At 51.7% G+C, this 12,725-nt stretch overlaps 1 protein-coding gene across 1 annotated transcript in view; it reads right to left on the reverse strand.

Moving 5' to 3' along the window:
* The window catches only part of DNAH2 (dynein axonemal heavy chain 2), a 133,279-nt gene that overhangs the window by 102,753 nt on the left and 17,801 nt on the right, over window positions 1–12,725 (reverse strand). Inside the window, 10 exon segments of the mRNA XM_083185671.1 lie at window positions 1,405–1,587; window positions 3,797–3,926; window positions 4,117–4,319; window positions 6,188–6,275; window positions 8,723–8,880; window positions 9,042–9,233; window positions 9,507–9,745; window positions 10,274–10,384; window positions 10,637–10,865; window positions 10,940–11,110. Of these exon segments, the coding sequence (XP_083041797.1) occupies window positions 1,405–1,587; window positions 3,797–3,926; window positions 4,117–4,319; window positions 6,188–6,275; window positions 8,723–8,880; window positions 9,042–9,233; window positions 9,507–9,745; window positions 10,274–10,384; window positions 10,637–10,865; window positions 10,940–11,110 (1,704 nt within the window).

Consider the following 12,725-nt stretch of genomic DNA (forward strand, 5'->3'; position numbering starts at 1 on the left):
TACAGCTCCTTACATTCCCGGGTATACAGGTGGAAGGTCAGCAATAAATAGGTCCACATTGACAGACACCAAAATTTTAGATCAAGGTTAGGGTGAGGCACTAGGGGAAGAGTTAGGCTGAGGCACTAGGGGGAGGGGGAGGCACTAGGGGGAGGATTAGGCACTAGGAGGAGGGTTAGGCACTAGGGGGAGGATTAGGCACTAGGAGGAGGGTTAGGCACTAGGAGGATTAGGCACTAGGGGGAGGGTTAGGCACTAGGGGGAGGATTAGGCACTAGGGGGAGGATTAGGCACTTGGAGGAGGGTTAGGCACTAGGAGGAGGATTAGGCACTAGGAGGAGGGTTTGGCACTACGGAGAGGGTTAGGCACTAGGGGGAGTGTTAGGGTGAGACACTAGGACGAGGGTTAGGCATTAGGGGGAGGGTTAGGCACTAGGGGGAGGGTTAGGCACTAGGGGAAGGGTGGGGTAAGGTCATGGAAGGGGGATTAGGGGGAGGGTTAGGGTTAGGCACTAGGGGGGTCAGGGTTAGGCACTAAAAGGAGGGGGGGAGGGTTAGGCACTAGGGGGAGGTTCAGATACTAGGGGGAGGTTAGGGTAAGGCACTAGGGGAAGGGTTATGCACTAGGGTGAGGTTGGTGTAAGGCCATGGAAGGGGCACTAGGAGGAGGGTTAGGCACTAGGGGAAGGGTTGGGCACTAGGGGGAGGGTTAGGCACTAGGGGAAGGGTCAGGGTAAGGCACTAGGGAGAGGGTTATGCATTAGGGTGAGGTTGGGGTAAGGCCATGGAAGAGGCACTAGGGGGAGGGTTAGATTTGGGCTAAAGTAACAGAAAACTCCTGTTTCGATAATTGCATGTCGACCTGTTCACCCCGTCAATCTTTTGACGATGACGACCACATTCCATTGTAGCATGTGAGTCATGCTGCGGCTAAGGGGGGCTGTAAGCAGATTTATACATCGGGTCTGCCCTATATAATAGTACAGCAGTGGTTTAATACTGCCAATACACCATTACAGTATATGGAATTAGTATGGAACGGCATTGTACCTGTCAGTGTGATGAATACATCCAGGGGCAGAGGTGATAACACAGCGTCCATAGCATTTATATCTCTATATACATACAGATATACGGCATCAACAGCACCACTGTGTGGGAGGGTCGGGTACTGCACAGGTAACTAGCTGGAGTATAAGTGTACTGAATGCAGGTGCCCAGGTCAAACCCCCCCTACGGATAGTACAATGTTCTAGACACATCGCTCGGGATTTCCTGCACTGCTATTATGGACCTGTAACTGCTTAATCAATATATGTGTCATTACTCCCGGTTATTGCTACATCATAGTACAGACAAGTCTCAGTGGAAGTCATGAAACACTATCTTCTAACATGGACTCACCTCCATAGGTCTGTCTATGCGACGCTTGAGGGCCCGTGCCCAGTGTGCCTGGCCAGCACAGGGGCACATGTGAGAGGGCACTGTCGGGACTCTCCTCCCCAGCTCCTTGTTCACCAGGTCAAGCTCGTTTTTTAGCAGCTCGTACACTTGCACCGTCTTCTTATCGAACATGCGCTTTATGGCCTGGAAGACGAGAAATGCAACGCTACTGTAAATATATATTACCATTAAACCCTCTTCTCATCCTGCAGTAGGGATGCAGGCCCCCCCGATGATACACCATGGGGAGCAGGCCTCTGGTGATACACCACTGGGGAGCAGGCCTCAGGTTATACACCACTGGGGAGCAGGCCTCAGGTGATACACCACTGGGGAGCAGGCCTCAGGTGATACACCACTGGGGTGCAGGCCTCAGGTGATACACCACTGGGGAGCAGGCCTCAGGTGATACACCACTGGGGAGCAGGCCTCAGGTGATACACCACTGGGGAGCAGGCCTCAGGTGATACACCACTGGGGAGCAGGCCTCTGGTGATACACCACTGGGGAGCAGGCCTCTGGTGATACACCACTGGGGAGCAGGCCTCTGGTGAAACACCACTGGGGAGCAGGCCTCTGGTGATACACCACTGGGGAGCAGGCCTCTGGTGATACACCACTGGGGAGCAGGCCTCTGGTGATACACCACTGGGGAGCAGGCCTCTGGTGATACACCACTGGGGAGCAGGCCTCTGGTGATACACCACTGGGGAGCAGGCCTCTGGTGACACACCACTGGGGAGCAGGCCTCTGGTGACACACCACTGGGGAGCAGGCCTCTGGTGATACACCACTGGGGAGCAGGCCTCTGGTGATACACCACTGGGGAGCAGGCCTCTGGTGATACACCACTGGGGAGCAGGCCTCTGGTGATACACCACTGGGGAGCAGGCCTCAGGTTATACACCACTGGGGAGCAGGCCTCAGGTTATACACCACTGGGGAGCAGCCCTCTGGAGATACACCACTGGGGAGCAGCCCTCTGGTGATACACCACTGGGGAGCAGGCCTCTGGTGATACACCACTGGGGAGCAGGCCTCTGGTGATACACCACTGGGGAGCAGGCCTCTGGTGATACACCACTGGGGAGCAGGCCTCTGGTGATACACCACTGGGGAGCAGGCCTCTGGTGATACACCACTGGGGAGCAGGCCTCAGGTTATACACCACTGGGGAGCAGGACTCTGGAGATACACCACTGGGGAGCAGCCCTCTGGTGATACACCACTGGGGAGCAGGCCTCAGGTTATACACCACTGGGGAACAGGACTCTGGTGAAACACCACTGGGGAGCAGGACTCTGGTGAAACACCACTGGGGAGCAGGACTCTGGTGAAACACCACTGGGGAGCAGGACTCTGGTGAAACACCACTGGGGAGCAGGACTCTGGTGAAACACCACTGGGGAGCAGGCCTCTGGTGATACACCACTGGGGAGCAGGCCTCTGGTGATACACCACTGGGGAGCAGGCCTCTGGAGATACACCACTGGGGAGCAGGCCTCTGGAGATACACCACTGGGGAGCAGGCCTCTGGTGATACACCACTGGGGAGCAGGCCTCTGGAGATACACCACTGGGGAGCAGGCCTTTGGTGATACACCACTGGGTAGCAGGCCTCTGGAGATACACCACTGGGGAGTAGGCATCTGGAGATACACCACTGGGGAGCAGGCCTCTGGTGATACACCACTGGGGAGCAGGCCTCTGGAGATACACCACTGGGGAGCAGGCCTCAGGTTATACGCCACTGGGGAGTAGGCCTCTGGTGATACGCCACTGGTGATATGCCACTGGGGAGCAGGCCTCTGGAGATACACCACTGGGGAGCAGGCCTCAGGTTATACGCCACTGGGGAGTAGGCCTCTGGTGATACGCCACTGGGGAGTAGGCCTCTGGTGATACACCACTGGGGAGCAGGCCTCTGGTGATACACCACTGGGGATTAGGCCTCTGGTGATACACCACTGGGGATTAGGCCTCTGGTGAAACACCACTGGGGAGCAGGACTCTGGTGAAACACCACTGGGGAGCAGGACTCTGGTGAAACACCACTGGGGAGCAGGACTCTGGTGAAACACCACTGGGGAGCAGGACTCTGGTGAAACACCACTGGGGAGCAGGACTCTGGTGAAACACCACTGGGGAGCAGGCCTCTGGTGATACACCACTGGGGAGCAGGCCTCTGGTGATACACCATGGGGAGCAGGCCTCTGGTGATACACCATGGGAAGCAGGTCTCTTGGAGCTGGTTGACTGGTACTTTCGGGGAGGTGTACTTAGCCTTGACGAGTGATTAAGTGGAGAGAGATAAAGTACACACCAATCAGCTCCTGTCATTTGTCAAACTCACCTCTCGTGCGGACAAATGGTGGAAAATGTCGAGCAGCTCCACCCCCTGCTCCACTCCGCGAACCGTCTCAAAGGCCGTCGTGATGAGATTCTGCATCATCACTTCCAGGTCCTTCACCCCAGCTCGGAACCTGCAGAGAGACAATGTGAGTGGCAATGTGGAGGAGCACAGGGAAAGGGCTGCCTGAAGCCGCAGGGTTGTCTGGAGCAGCGGGGAAGAGCCATTGGAGAATAGGGAGGTAAGGGTCGCCAGGCACAGCAGGTGGTAAGGGATGCTCTAAGTAATGGAGGGGAGGGGGTCATCTCGAGCAGCACCAGAACCTGTTATAGTCATCATGCCAGAACGTGCTCTTCACATCCAGTATGGTCTTCTTCGACTTCAGAATCATTAAGTTCTTGTGGAACGTCTCTTCTATCTCCAGCAGGTTGCGGGTGATCTGGGGGCCGGCCTGTCCCGGGAAGCAGGGAAGCGGGGTCTGCTGTCCATCCTCCCAGCGCCTGAACTGCTGCTGACACAGGCACACCTAGAAGACACAGTCCATGCTCATCCTGACAGCCCACAACCAACAGGTGCCTCAGATCTTATTACGCATGTGACGCGTTTTACACTATGGCCGCGAAATGCATTCCGAAGCCCAGGTTCAAAACACATGAGTGCCCGAGGCAATAAACAGTTCCGGTGTCCCCTCATCCCCATAGGCACGTCGTCATTAGGTTGAAAGTGTCTAGGTCGCCAGTCAAAAAAATCAACACATGAAATCAGTCAACATGGCTAAAGTTGATAGGGTCGGAAGTCCTTGGCTAGGTCGACAGTGAAAAAGTTGACGATTTTTTTGCGTTATTTTGTCTTGAATGTGGACATAGTCGACATGGACGCCGTCGCAGTGTGTCACTTGCATTCGCCATGCTCCGGGCACGGTGCCCCGATACGCCGGGCACATTATTTTACTATCCCACCATGCTGTAGTGGATGGTAGGGTATGAAATACCGCCTGTCGGCACATGTCGGCTCAAAAAAGATGTGAAAGACACATGTCAACCGTTTGACTGTCAACCTTGCCATTTTCGACCTAATGTCAGCAGGTGACATCTAATGTATGGTGCCAAGAATGAGTTCCTCTGTGTGACAAGGCCCCCGCCACCTGGCCACCCCCGGCCTTACCCACGTCCCCTTCATTAAAACATGAAGAAATCTAAAAGACATAAATAACACTGGATAACGGGGGGCAAAGGGTTAAAGAGCCGAGCGTATCTTTACGTCACTAAAGTCATTTCCAAAAACCTGTTCACCTTCTATTATTTACACAGTGTGAGCTCCGACTGCCCCAAATCGCTTCCCTGCTGGAAACAGTCAGAAGAAAATAGGGATAATAAAGGAGGTGTTTCATATGTTCCCTGTCACTTTTATGGCCGGTCCATTAAAGGAAACGCTAGCGGAGCGCGGGCAACAGGTCCAGAGCTTTCATGTGGTGCCACGGACGCCATCGCACGTGGCTCAGTGTGTGCAGGCTGTGCCCAATGGAGCCACCTAGGCCGGGTACGGCTACTGTAAGCCGTGCGCGGACTGCACAGGGGGTGCTGGGACTTCTAGGTTCACAGACCTGGGACTCCGCTGTACATGCTACAATGCTTACAGCCTTCATGCCTGTGGCCCCCGGGGGTAACATCTGTGGCCCCCGGGACCAGCATTCATCTCTATAGCATCACCTGTAAGAGGAGTGAGGGAGAGGAAGGGTTACTCCGGCCTCAGCTCTCCCCGGCTCTGCCACTCTGCAGGAGCAGCGCACATATAGTCTGTTACACACTTTATTACCATGGTAACATACCATGAGTACGGTCACTACCAGCTCCCCGCGGCAGCGCTGAATAGGGGCTTATTATAGGGACGGAGGCAGGAGGCACCAATACCCAGCACTACCTGCCAGCCACATACATACATACTGCATCCTTCATCATACTGTTACCCATACCCAGCACCACTGTGACACCCTGCAGGGGGAGGGGCAGGCTCATATCCCCCTTCTGTATGTGTCACCCTGTAGGGGGAGGGGCAGGCTCATAGCTCCCTTCTGTATGTGTCACCCTGCAGGGGAAGGGGCAGGCTCATAGCTCCCTGCTGTCTGTGTTACCCTGCAGGGGGAGGGGCAGGCTCATAGCTCCCTTCTGTCTGTGTCACCCTGCAGGGGGAGGGGCAGGTTCATAGCTGCCTTCTGTCTGTGTCACCCTGTAGGGGGAGGGGCAGGCACATAGCTCCCTTCTGTCTGTGTCACCCTGCAGGGGGAGGGGCAGGCTCATATTGCTCCCTTCTGTCTGTATCACCCTGCAGGGGGAGGGGCAGACTCATGTCATACTAGTGCAGGAGAGAACAGGTAACCTGGCATAAGCTCTATACCTCCAGCAGGTCTTTGCAGCGCTGTATAAAGGCATCCACTTGTGCAAAGATACTGGTCTGATCCAAAACCCATCCAACTTTTGAAAACCTGTAACAACAAGAGACATCAGGCAATGTGTGGGAACGATCGGCATGGTGCAAGGGCACACGTAACATGATGACATACATGACATAATCACATACATGCAGCTGATCTCATATGTATAGTGCACTGAAGGCCTGATCTGTGTGTGCTGTGGGTCACCTGATGTTTCACTTGTATATCTGCGCTGCAGGTGACCTGATCTCATGTGTATGTCTGCTATGTGGGTGACCGGATCTGTCATGTGTATGTCTGCATTGTGGGTGACCTGATCTCTCATGTGTATGTGTGCACTGAAGGTGACCTGATCTCTCATGTGTATGTCTGCATTGTGGGTGACCTGATCTCTCATGTGTATGTGTGCACTGAAGGTGACCTGATCTCTCATGTGTATATCTGCGTTGTGGGTGACCTGATCTGTCATGTGTATGTCTGTGCTGCAGGTGACCTGATCTCTCATGTGTATGTCTGCGTTGTGGGTGACCTGATCTGTCATGTGTATGTCTGTGCTGCAGGTGACCTGATCTCTCATGTGTATGTCTGCGTTGTGGGTGACCTGATCTGTCATGTGTATGTCTGTGCTGCAGGTGACCTGATCTCTCATGTGTATGTCTGCGTTGTGGGTGACCTGATCTGTAGTGTATGTCTGCATTGTGGGTGACTTGATCTCTCATAAGTAGGTCTGCATTGTGGGTGACCGGATCTGTCATGTGTATGTCTGCGTTGTGGGTGACCTTATCTCTCATGTGTATGTCTTCTTTGTGGGTGACCTGATCTGTCATGTGTATGTCTGCTCTGTGGGTGACCTGATCTGTCATATGTATGTCTGCTCTGTGGGTGACCTGATCTGTCATGTGTATGACTGCATTGTGAGTGACCTTATCTCTCAAGTGTATGTCTGCGCTGCTTGTGACCTGATCTCTCATATGTATGTCTGTGCTGTGGGTGACCTGATCCTACATGTGTATGTGTGCCCTGCGGGTGACCTGAACTGTCATGTGTATGTCGGCGTTGTGGGTGACCTGATCTGTCATGTGTATGTCTGCACTGAAGGTGACCTGATCACTCAAGTGTATGTCTGTGCTGAGGGTGACTTGATCTCTCATGTGTATATCTTCTCTGTGGGTGACCTTATCTCTCATGTGTATGTCTGTGCTGTGGGTGACCTGATCTCTCGTGTGTATGTCAACACTGAAGGTGACCTGATCTCTCATGTGTTTGTCTGCGTTGAGGGTGACCTGATCTCTCATGTGTATGTCTGCACTGAGGGTTACCTGATCTCTCATGTGTATGTCTTCTCTGTGGGTGACCTGATTTGTCATGTGTATGTCTGCTCTGCGGGTGACCTGATCTCTATAATTTGTATGTCTGCATTGTTCGTGACCTGAAATGTCATGTGTATGTTTGCGCTGCTTGAGACTTGATCTCTCATGTGTATGTCTTCTTTGTGGGTGACCTGATCTCTCATGTGTATGTCTGTGCTGTGGGTGACCTGATCTCTCATGTGTATGTCTGCACTGAGGGTGACCTGATCTCTCATGTGTATGTCTTCTTTGTGGGTGACCTGATCTCTTATGTGTATGTCTTCTTTGTGGGTGACCCGATCTCTCATGTGTAGGTCTGCACTGAGGGTGACCTGATCTCTCATGTGTAGGTCTGCGCTGCGGGTGACCTGATCTGTCATGTGTATGTGTGCACTGAATGTGACCTGATCTCTCATGTGTATGTCTGTGCTGAGGGTGACTTGATCTCTCATGTGTATATCTTCTCTGTGGGTGATCTGATCTCTCATGTGTATGTCTGCTCTGCAGGTGACCTGATCTGTCATGTGTATGTCTGTGCAGTTGGTGACCTGATCTCTCATATGTATGTCTTTGCTGGCGAGTAGCCTGATCTCTCATGTGTATGTCTGCACTGTGCGTGGCCTGATCTATCACGTGTATGTCTGCATTGTGTGTGACCTGATCGCTCATGTGTATGTCTGCGCTGAGGGTGACCTGATCTCTCATGTGTAAGTCTGCGCTGAGGGTGACCTGATCTCTCATCTGTATGTCTGCACTGTGGGTGGCCTGATCTCTCATCTGTATGTCTGCGCTGAGGGTGACCTGATCTCTCATGTGTATGTCTGCGCTGAGGGTGACCTGATCTCTTATGTGTATGTCCGTTATGCAAGCACCACAGTGAGTATAAGGAAGGGCCATCGCATATATCTGTGGGCCTGATAACTCCTGGAGAAGCCAGCCTAGGTGCAGACCATCCTTTAATTTTTTTGGAGCCAACATGTGCCGACAGGCGGAATTCCATGCCCTACCATACAATGTCATTGTGCACCTTATTTACAGGCAATGCGAACCGTTCCGCTGTAGTATCCAGATAATGTGATGTTTTTTCCTCTTATTGTTCTTCAATAAATACATATGCATTAATAATGTGGACCTGGCTGCGCTGCTTACCTCTGATGAAGCTGCGCAGCGCTCACGTACTGCTCCTTCCACGCCGTGCAGCACGCGATGCAGTCTTTCAGCACCTCGCGACTAGATGTGATGAAGCCATCAAAGATGCGGTCTAGAGAAATCTCCCGGCTACAGAGACGGATTATCTCATTGCTTATCTGTAAAAGTAAGTGACACGGTCAGGTCTCCAGGTGTGAGCGACCTGGGGGAATTCTGTCTGGTTACAAATGAATATTATATTATCATGATATGTTGGGCTCATATGTTATGCCATACGCCATAAGTGGAGTGTGCTGCCGCGATCCCTGAGGAGTCTTACCTTACGGAAGAGTGAGGTGAGGCATTCGCGGGTGTTGTAGTAGGGAGAGTTAACCCAGATGACTCGGACGAGGCTGAGGAGACGGGGAAGCTTGCCAGGAATCTGCTTAAGTGTCAGGGACATCAGCTCCTCAAAGGGCTCTTTCAGCACAGACAGGAAGCTCAGGTTGGACTGAGCTTGGAGAGACCCATCCTGTCGGAGGGAAGAGACATATTAGACAGAGGGGCTAATTTTGAGTCAGGGCAGCAGTGGCGGCGTCGTATGCGGCAGTAACATCTGCGTTTTTATTCTAGTGTCGCTGCAAAAGATGGAGGTCCTTATGCCCGGATGTGCACAGCCCGAGACGCCCACTGGTGGCTTACGTAGAGAAGGTTGACAGTGAAGATAGCATAGGAAGATAGAAGAGAACAGATCATGATCATTACATTGACAAAGCCAGAAGAAGATCTTCCAACCTTCTCCCACCTGGATCTGCTTGGACAGTTTCTTGAACGGTCCCACATATGAAGACTTGGCCATCTCAAGGATGAGCTCAATATGCTTGACCCCAGGCTTGTCCAGTTGGGTGCTAATGCCCGAGAGATCGGTGCACCTGTCTCTCCAAAACTCAATCTCCTCCAGGGGCCCGGAGCTCTCTCCCATCTCCAGTGCTTCTTGTGCACTCAGGACCTCCTTGATCTGACGGGTCCAGTGAACCATGGCAGCTGTGGTGGGACAAAACACGGACGTCTACACGTTAGCACAATAAGACCTCATGTCTCTTTTATCGCTTAGGTGATGCAGAATAGAGAAAGTTATTAAACAAAAGGAAAAATAATGACACAGAACGGGGTGGAGGATATGGCCTCCCCTTCTCTTAGCTGTCTGGAGAGATCTGGTTATTTTAAGTGGTCTCAGTCCATTTCCCTCAACTCTTCAAGACTTTGACTGAGTTGACCACCTCCGTGTATGCAACTAGTTTTCTTGCCCATTTTTTTCTAAACTGTTCCCTCTGAGGATGATAAACCATGTTCTCAACTAGTAACAACTTCTACCCTTTTCCAAGTTCTTCTGCCACCACATTTATAAGTCCAAGGCATCTGCTGAGGCCAACATGAGCACAGTGTAGTGCCATGGATGTCGGAAACGCTTTGATGCCTTCAGAAGGACCAAGAACCACATGGAAGGTGATTAAACCCAGAATGTGTTAGAGAAACTATGGAAATGTTTTCTGATTTTAAGGAAATACTCACTCTCCAACCTCTGAACCATCTCTTTGTCCTTTACCGCAACCTCAGCATTTAAGTTCATGGCTTCGATGGGGATGTAGAGGACAGTGTGTCCCTGTAGTTTGTACCGGACATCTGCAGGTGGAAGAGGAGGCAGGTTAGTGGGAACATAAAAACAATGCAACCCCTGTGGGTGTCACCTAAAGACACTACAGCGCCTTCAGGTGTTACCTAATGACACTACAATGCCTGCTTGTGTTACCTAACAACACTGCAATGCCTTCAGGTGTTACCTAACTACACTGCAAGGCCTGGACAATTTGTATCATTAGATAAGATGAAGTATTTTACTTTTAATATGACAAGCATGAGCAAGACTATCCTCACCGGTGAGCGCTGCCAGGAAGCGGTGGGCATGGGCCGAGAAGTTGTTCCGGATACTCTCCGGCCAGCTGGTGTTGCTGAAGATGTAGGGAGTGTAGACCCCGTTCATGAGCCTGAGCAGAGCTACAATGTAGGAACCTCGCACAGATCCAAACTGCAGGTTCTCCTGTAGGTTCTCAGGAGCAAGCGGACTCCTCTCTTTCCTGATGAAATAGACCAACTGCTCCACATTCTGTCAGAGGACATACAATTAGTATTACAGGTCCGGGACTCAGAGGGCAGCAGGTGCTACCAGACATGACCTACCTGTGATGGCATGTTGGGCTCCGCATGCAGACCGGTGTGGGGATCAGAGTACACGGATAGAGCCTCCTGTGTGATGTCTGAAACAAAGTGGTCCAAGGCGGCATCCAGCTCTGGGGTCCATATCTCTGGTGGGAGGTGCCGGAGAACAATCCTCTGCTTCAAGTTTGGTTTCTGGGAAGAGACACAAGACCATCTCACAAGGTCCTACTAGCGGTTACCATAACTAGGTAGAAGTTCAGGAGGTTCTAGCAGGGGGTATAGGGGTATAGTGGGTTCTCAGGGCTTGTGGCCTAGTGAGGTTCGGAACTGTACAGACAACCCTAGTTCTCATTAACTTTAACCAGAGCATTGTGGTGCCAGGAGGGCTGCCCATTTCCAGGTGGACCTGATGGGGTCCGGGACAATTATGGCATGCACTCGGTGCTCACTAGATGTGCTAGGTGCCCCAGTACAGCAGCAACCATGGAGACTTTCAACAGTGAGTAGAGAAGACCTGATGACTGCCATGACTGACCCATCCTGACTGGCCCTAGTATCCCCAACTTGATCCCCAACGTGAGACTCATGGACGAAGGAGAGCAGTCAAAGAAACTCAGCTCCCTGAACCATCCCTGGAAGTCATGAGGTGCCAAGCTGGCAGTGGCTTTGCAGGGATTAGGGTTTGAGGCAGGGGCTAAAGTAGTGGTGTGTCAAGAAAGTTGAGCGCAATAGGCCTACTATGGAACAACTGGTGGTCTTGTGGAGTTTTACTGAGCAATTAATGTCAGTGGCCCCAACATCAATAAGACAGGACAATGAACACTGAACCATCTAAGACAGGAGTATTTCTGGTCTGGAATGTTGGTGTCCAGATCATCATGTGTCATCAAGTTAACGGCTTGGGAACCCTAACGCTCATGTTCCCTTTCGGGTCTTTGCCAAAAAGAGGGACTCCGTTTATGAGCTGGTCTATTGTTTTGGTGCAGTTGACACATCCCCAGACTAAAGGACATGCAAATGGTTCAATGGGAAACAGAAGAATACTCTATAGGCTGTAATAGCTACATGTCCAACATCGGACTTACTTATGGAGACACAGGAGTCTTCCAGTATCTGGAGCTTCTAATTACTGAATGGCCTCAGAGTCTGGAGAACTCTCGCCCTGCTAGGTGTGATCTGGCCATGGCAAGGTGTATGGAGATTCCCATCTGTATTGATGACCAAGAAGGACAAGGCATTGCACAGCATGATGTGACCAAACCACTGCACCGTAGTGATTTCGTGATCCCTTGGGCTGAGCAAAGTATATGACCAGTGTTAACTTGAGTAAGAGATATTGTCATATCCCACGGAACACAAAAGGTTCAGGAATGGACGGCGTCCGTCGCCCCATTGGGTCTGTATAGGGTTATGCCATGATGGAAGAACATGCCACACAGCTTCCAGCATGTCATCGATGACCTACTGAAGGTTTTGTTCTGACCTACTTGGATGACATTTCCAGTAAGACCCAGGAGGGGGATCTAGAGCACGTTGGGCTGGTGTTGGGGATGATTTGTTGGGCAGGGAAATATTAACTCTTTCATGTGTCAATATTTCCAAAGTAAAATTTTGCTTGTGACCTTTCTTTTGTGTTAATGTCGGCACAAAGCCAAAGCACGGTAACATCCAATTGGCAGGGCTCATACTGCTCAGCTCATTGAGGCGTTACGGGGGGTAATAATGAGGAGTTATAATGGGGCGTTAGGTGGAGCCTTATAATAAAGCTTTATATGGGGTATTACGGGGAGTTATAATGAAGTGTTAT

The sequence above is a fragment of the Crinia signifera genome, chromosome 4 (assembly GCF_055691185.1).
Source record: "Crinia signifera chromosome 4, ASM5569118v1, whole genome shotgun sequence".
Classification (NCBI taxonomy): Eukaryota; Metazoa; Chordata; class Amphibia; order Anura; family Myobatrachidae; genus Crinia; species Crinia signifera.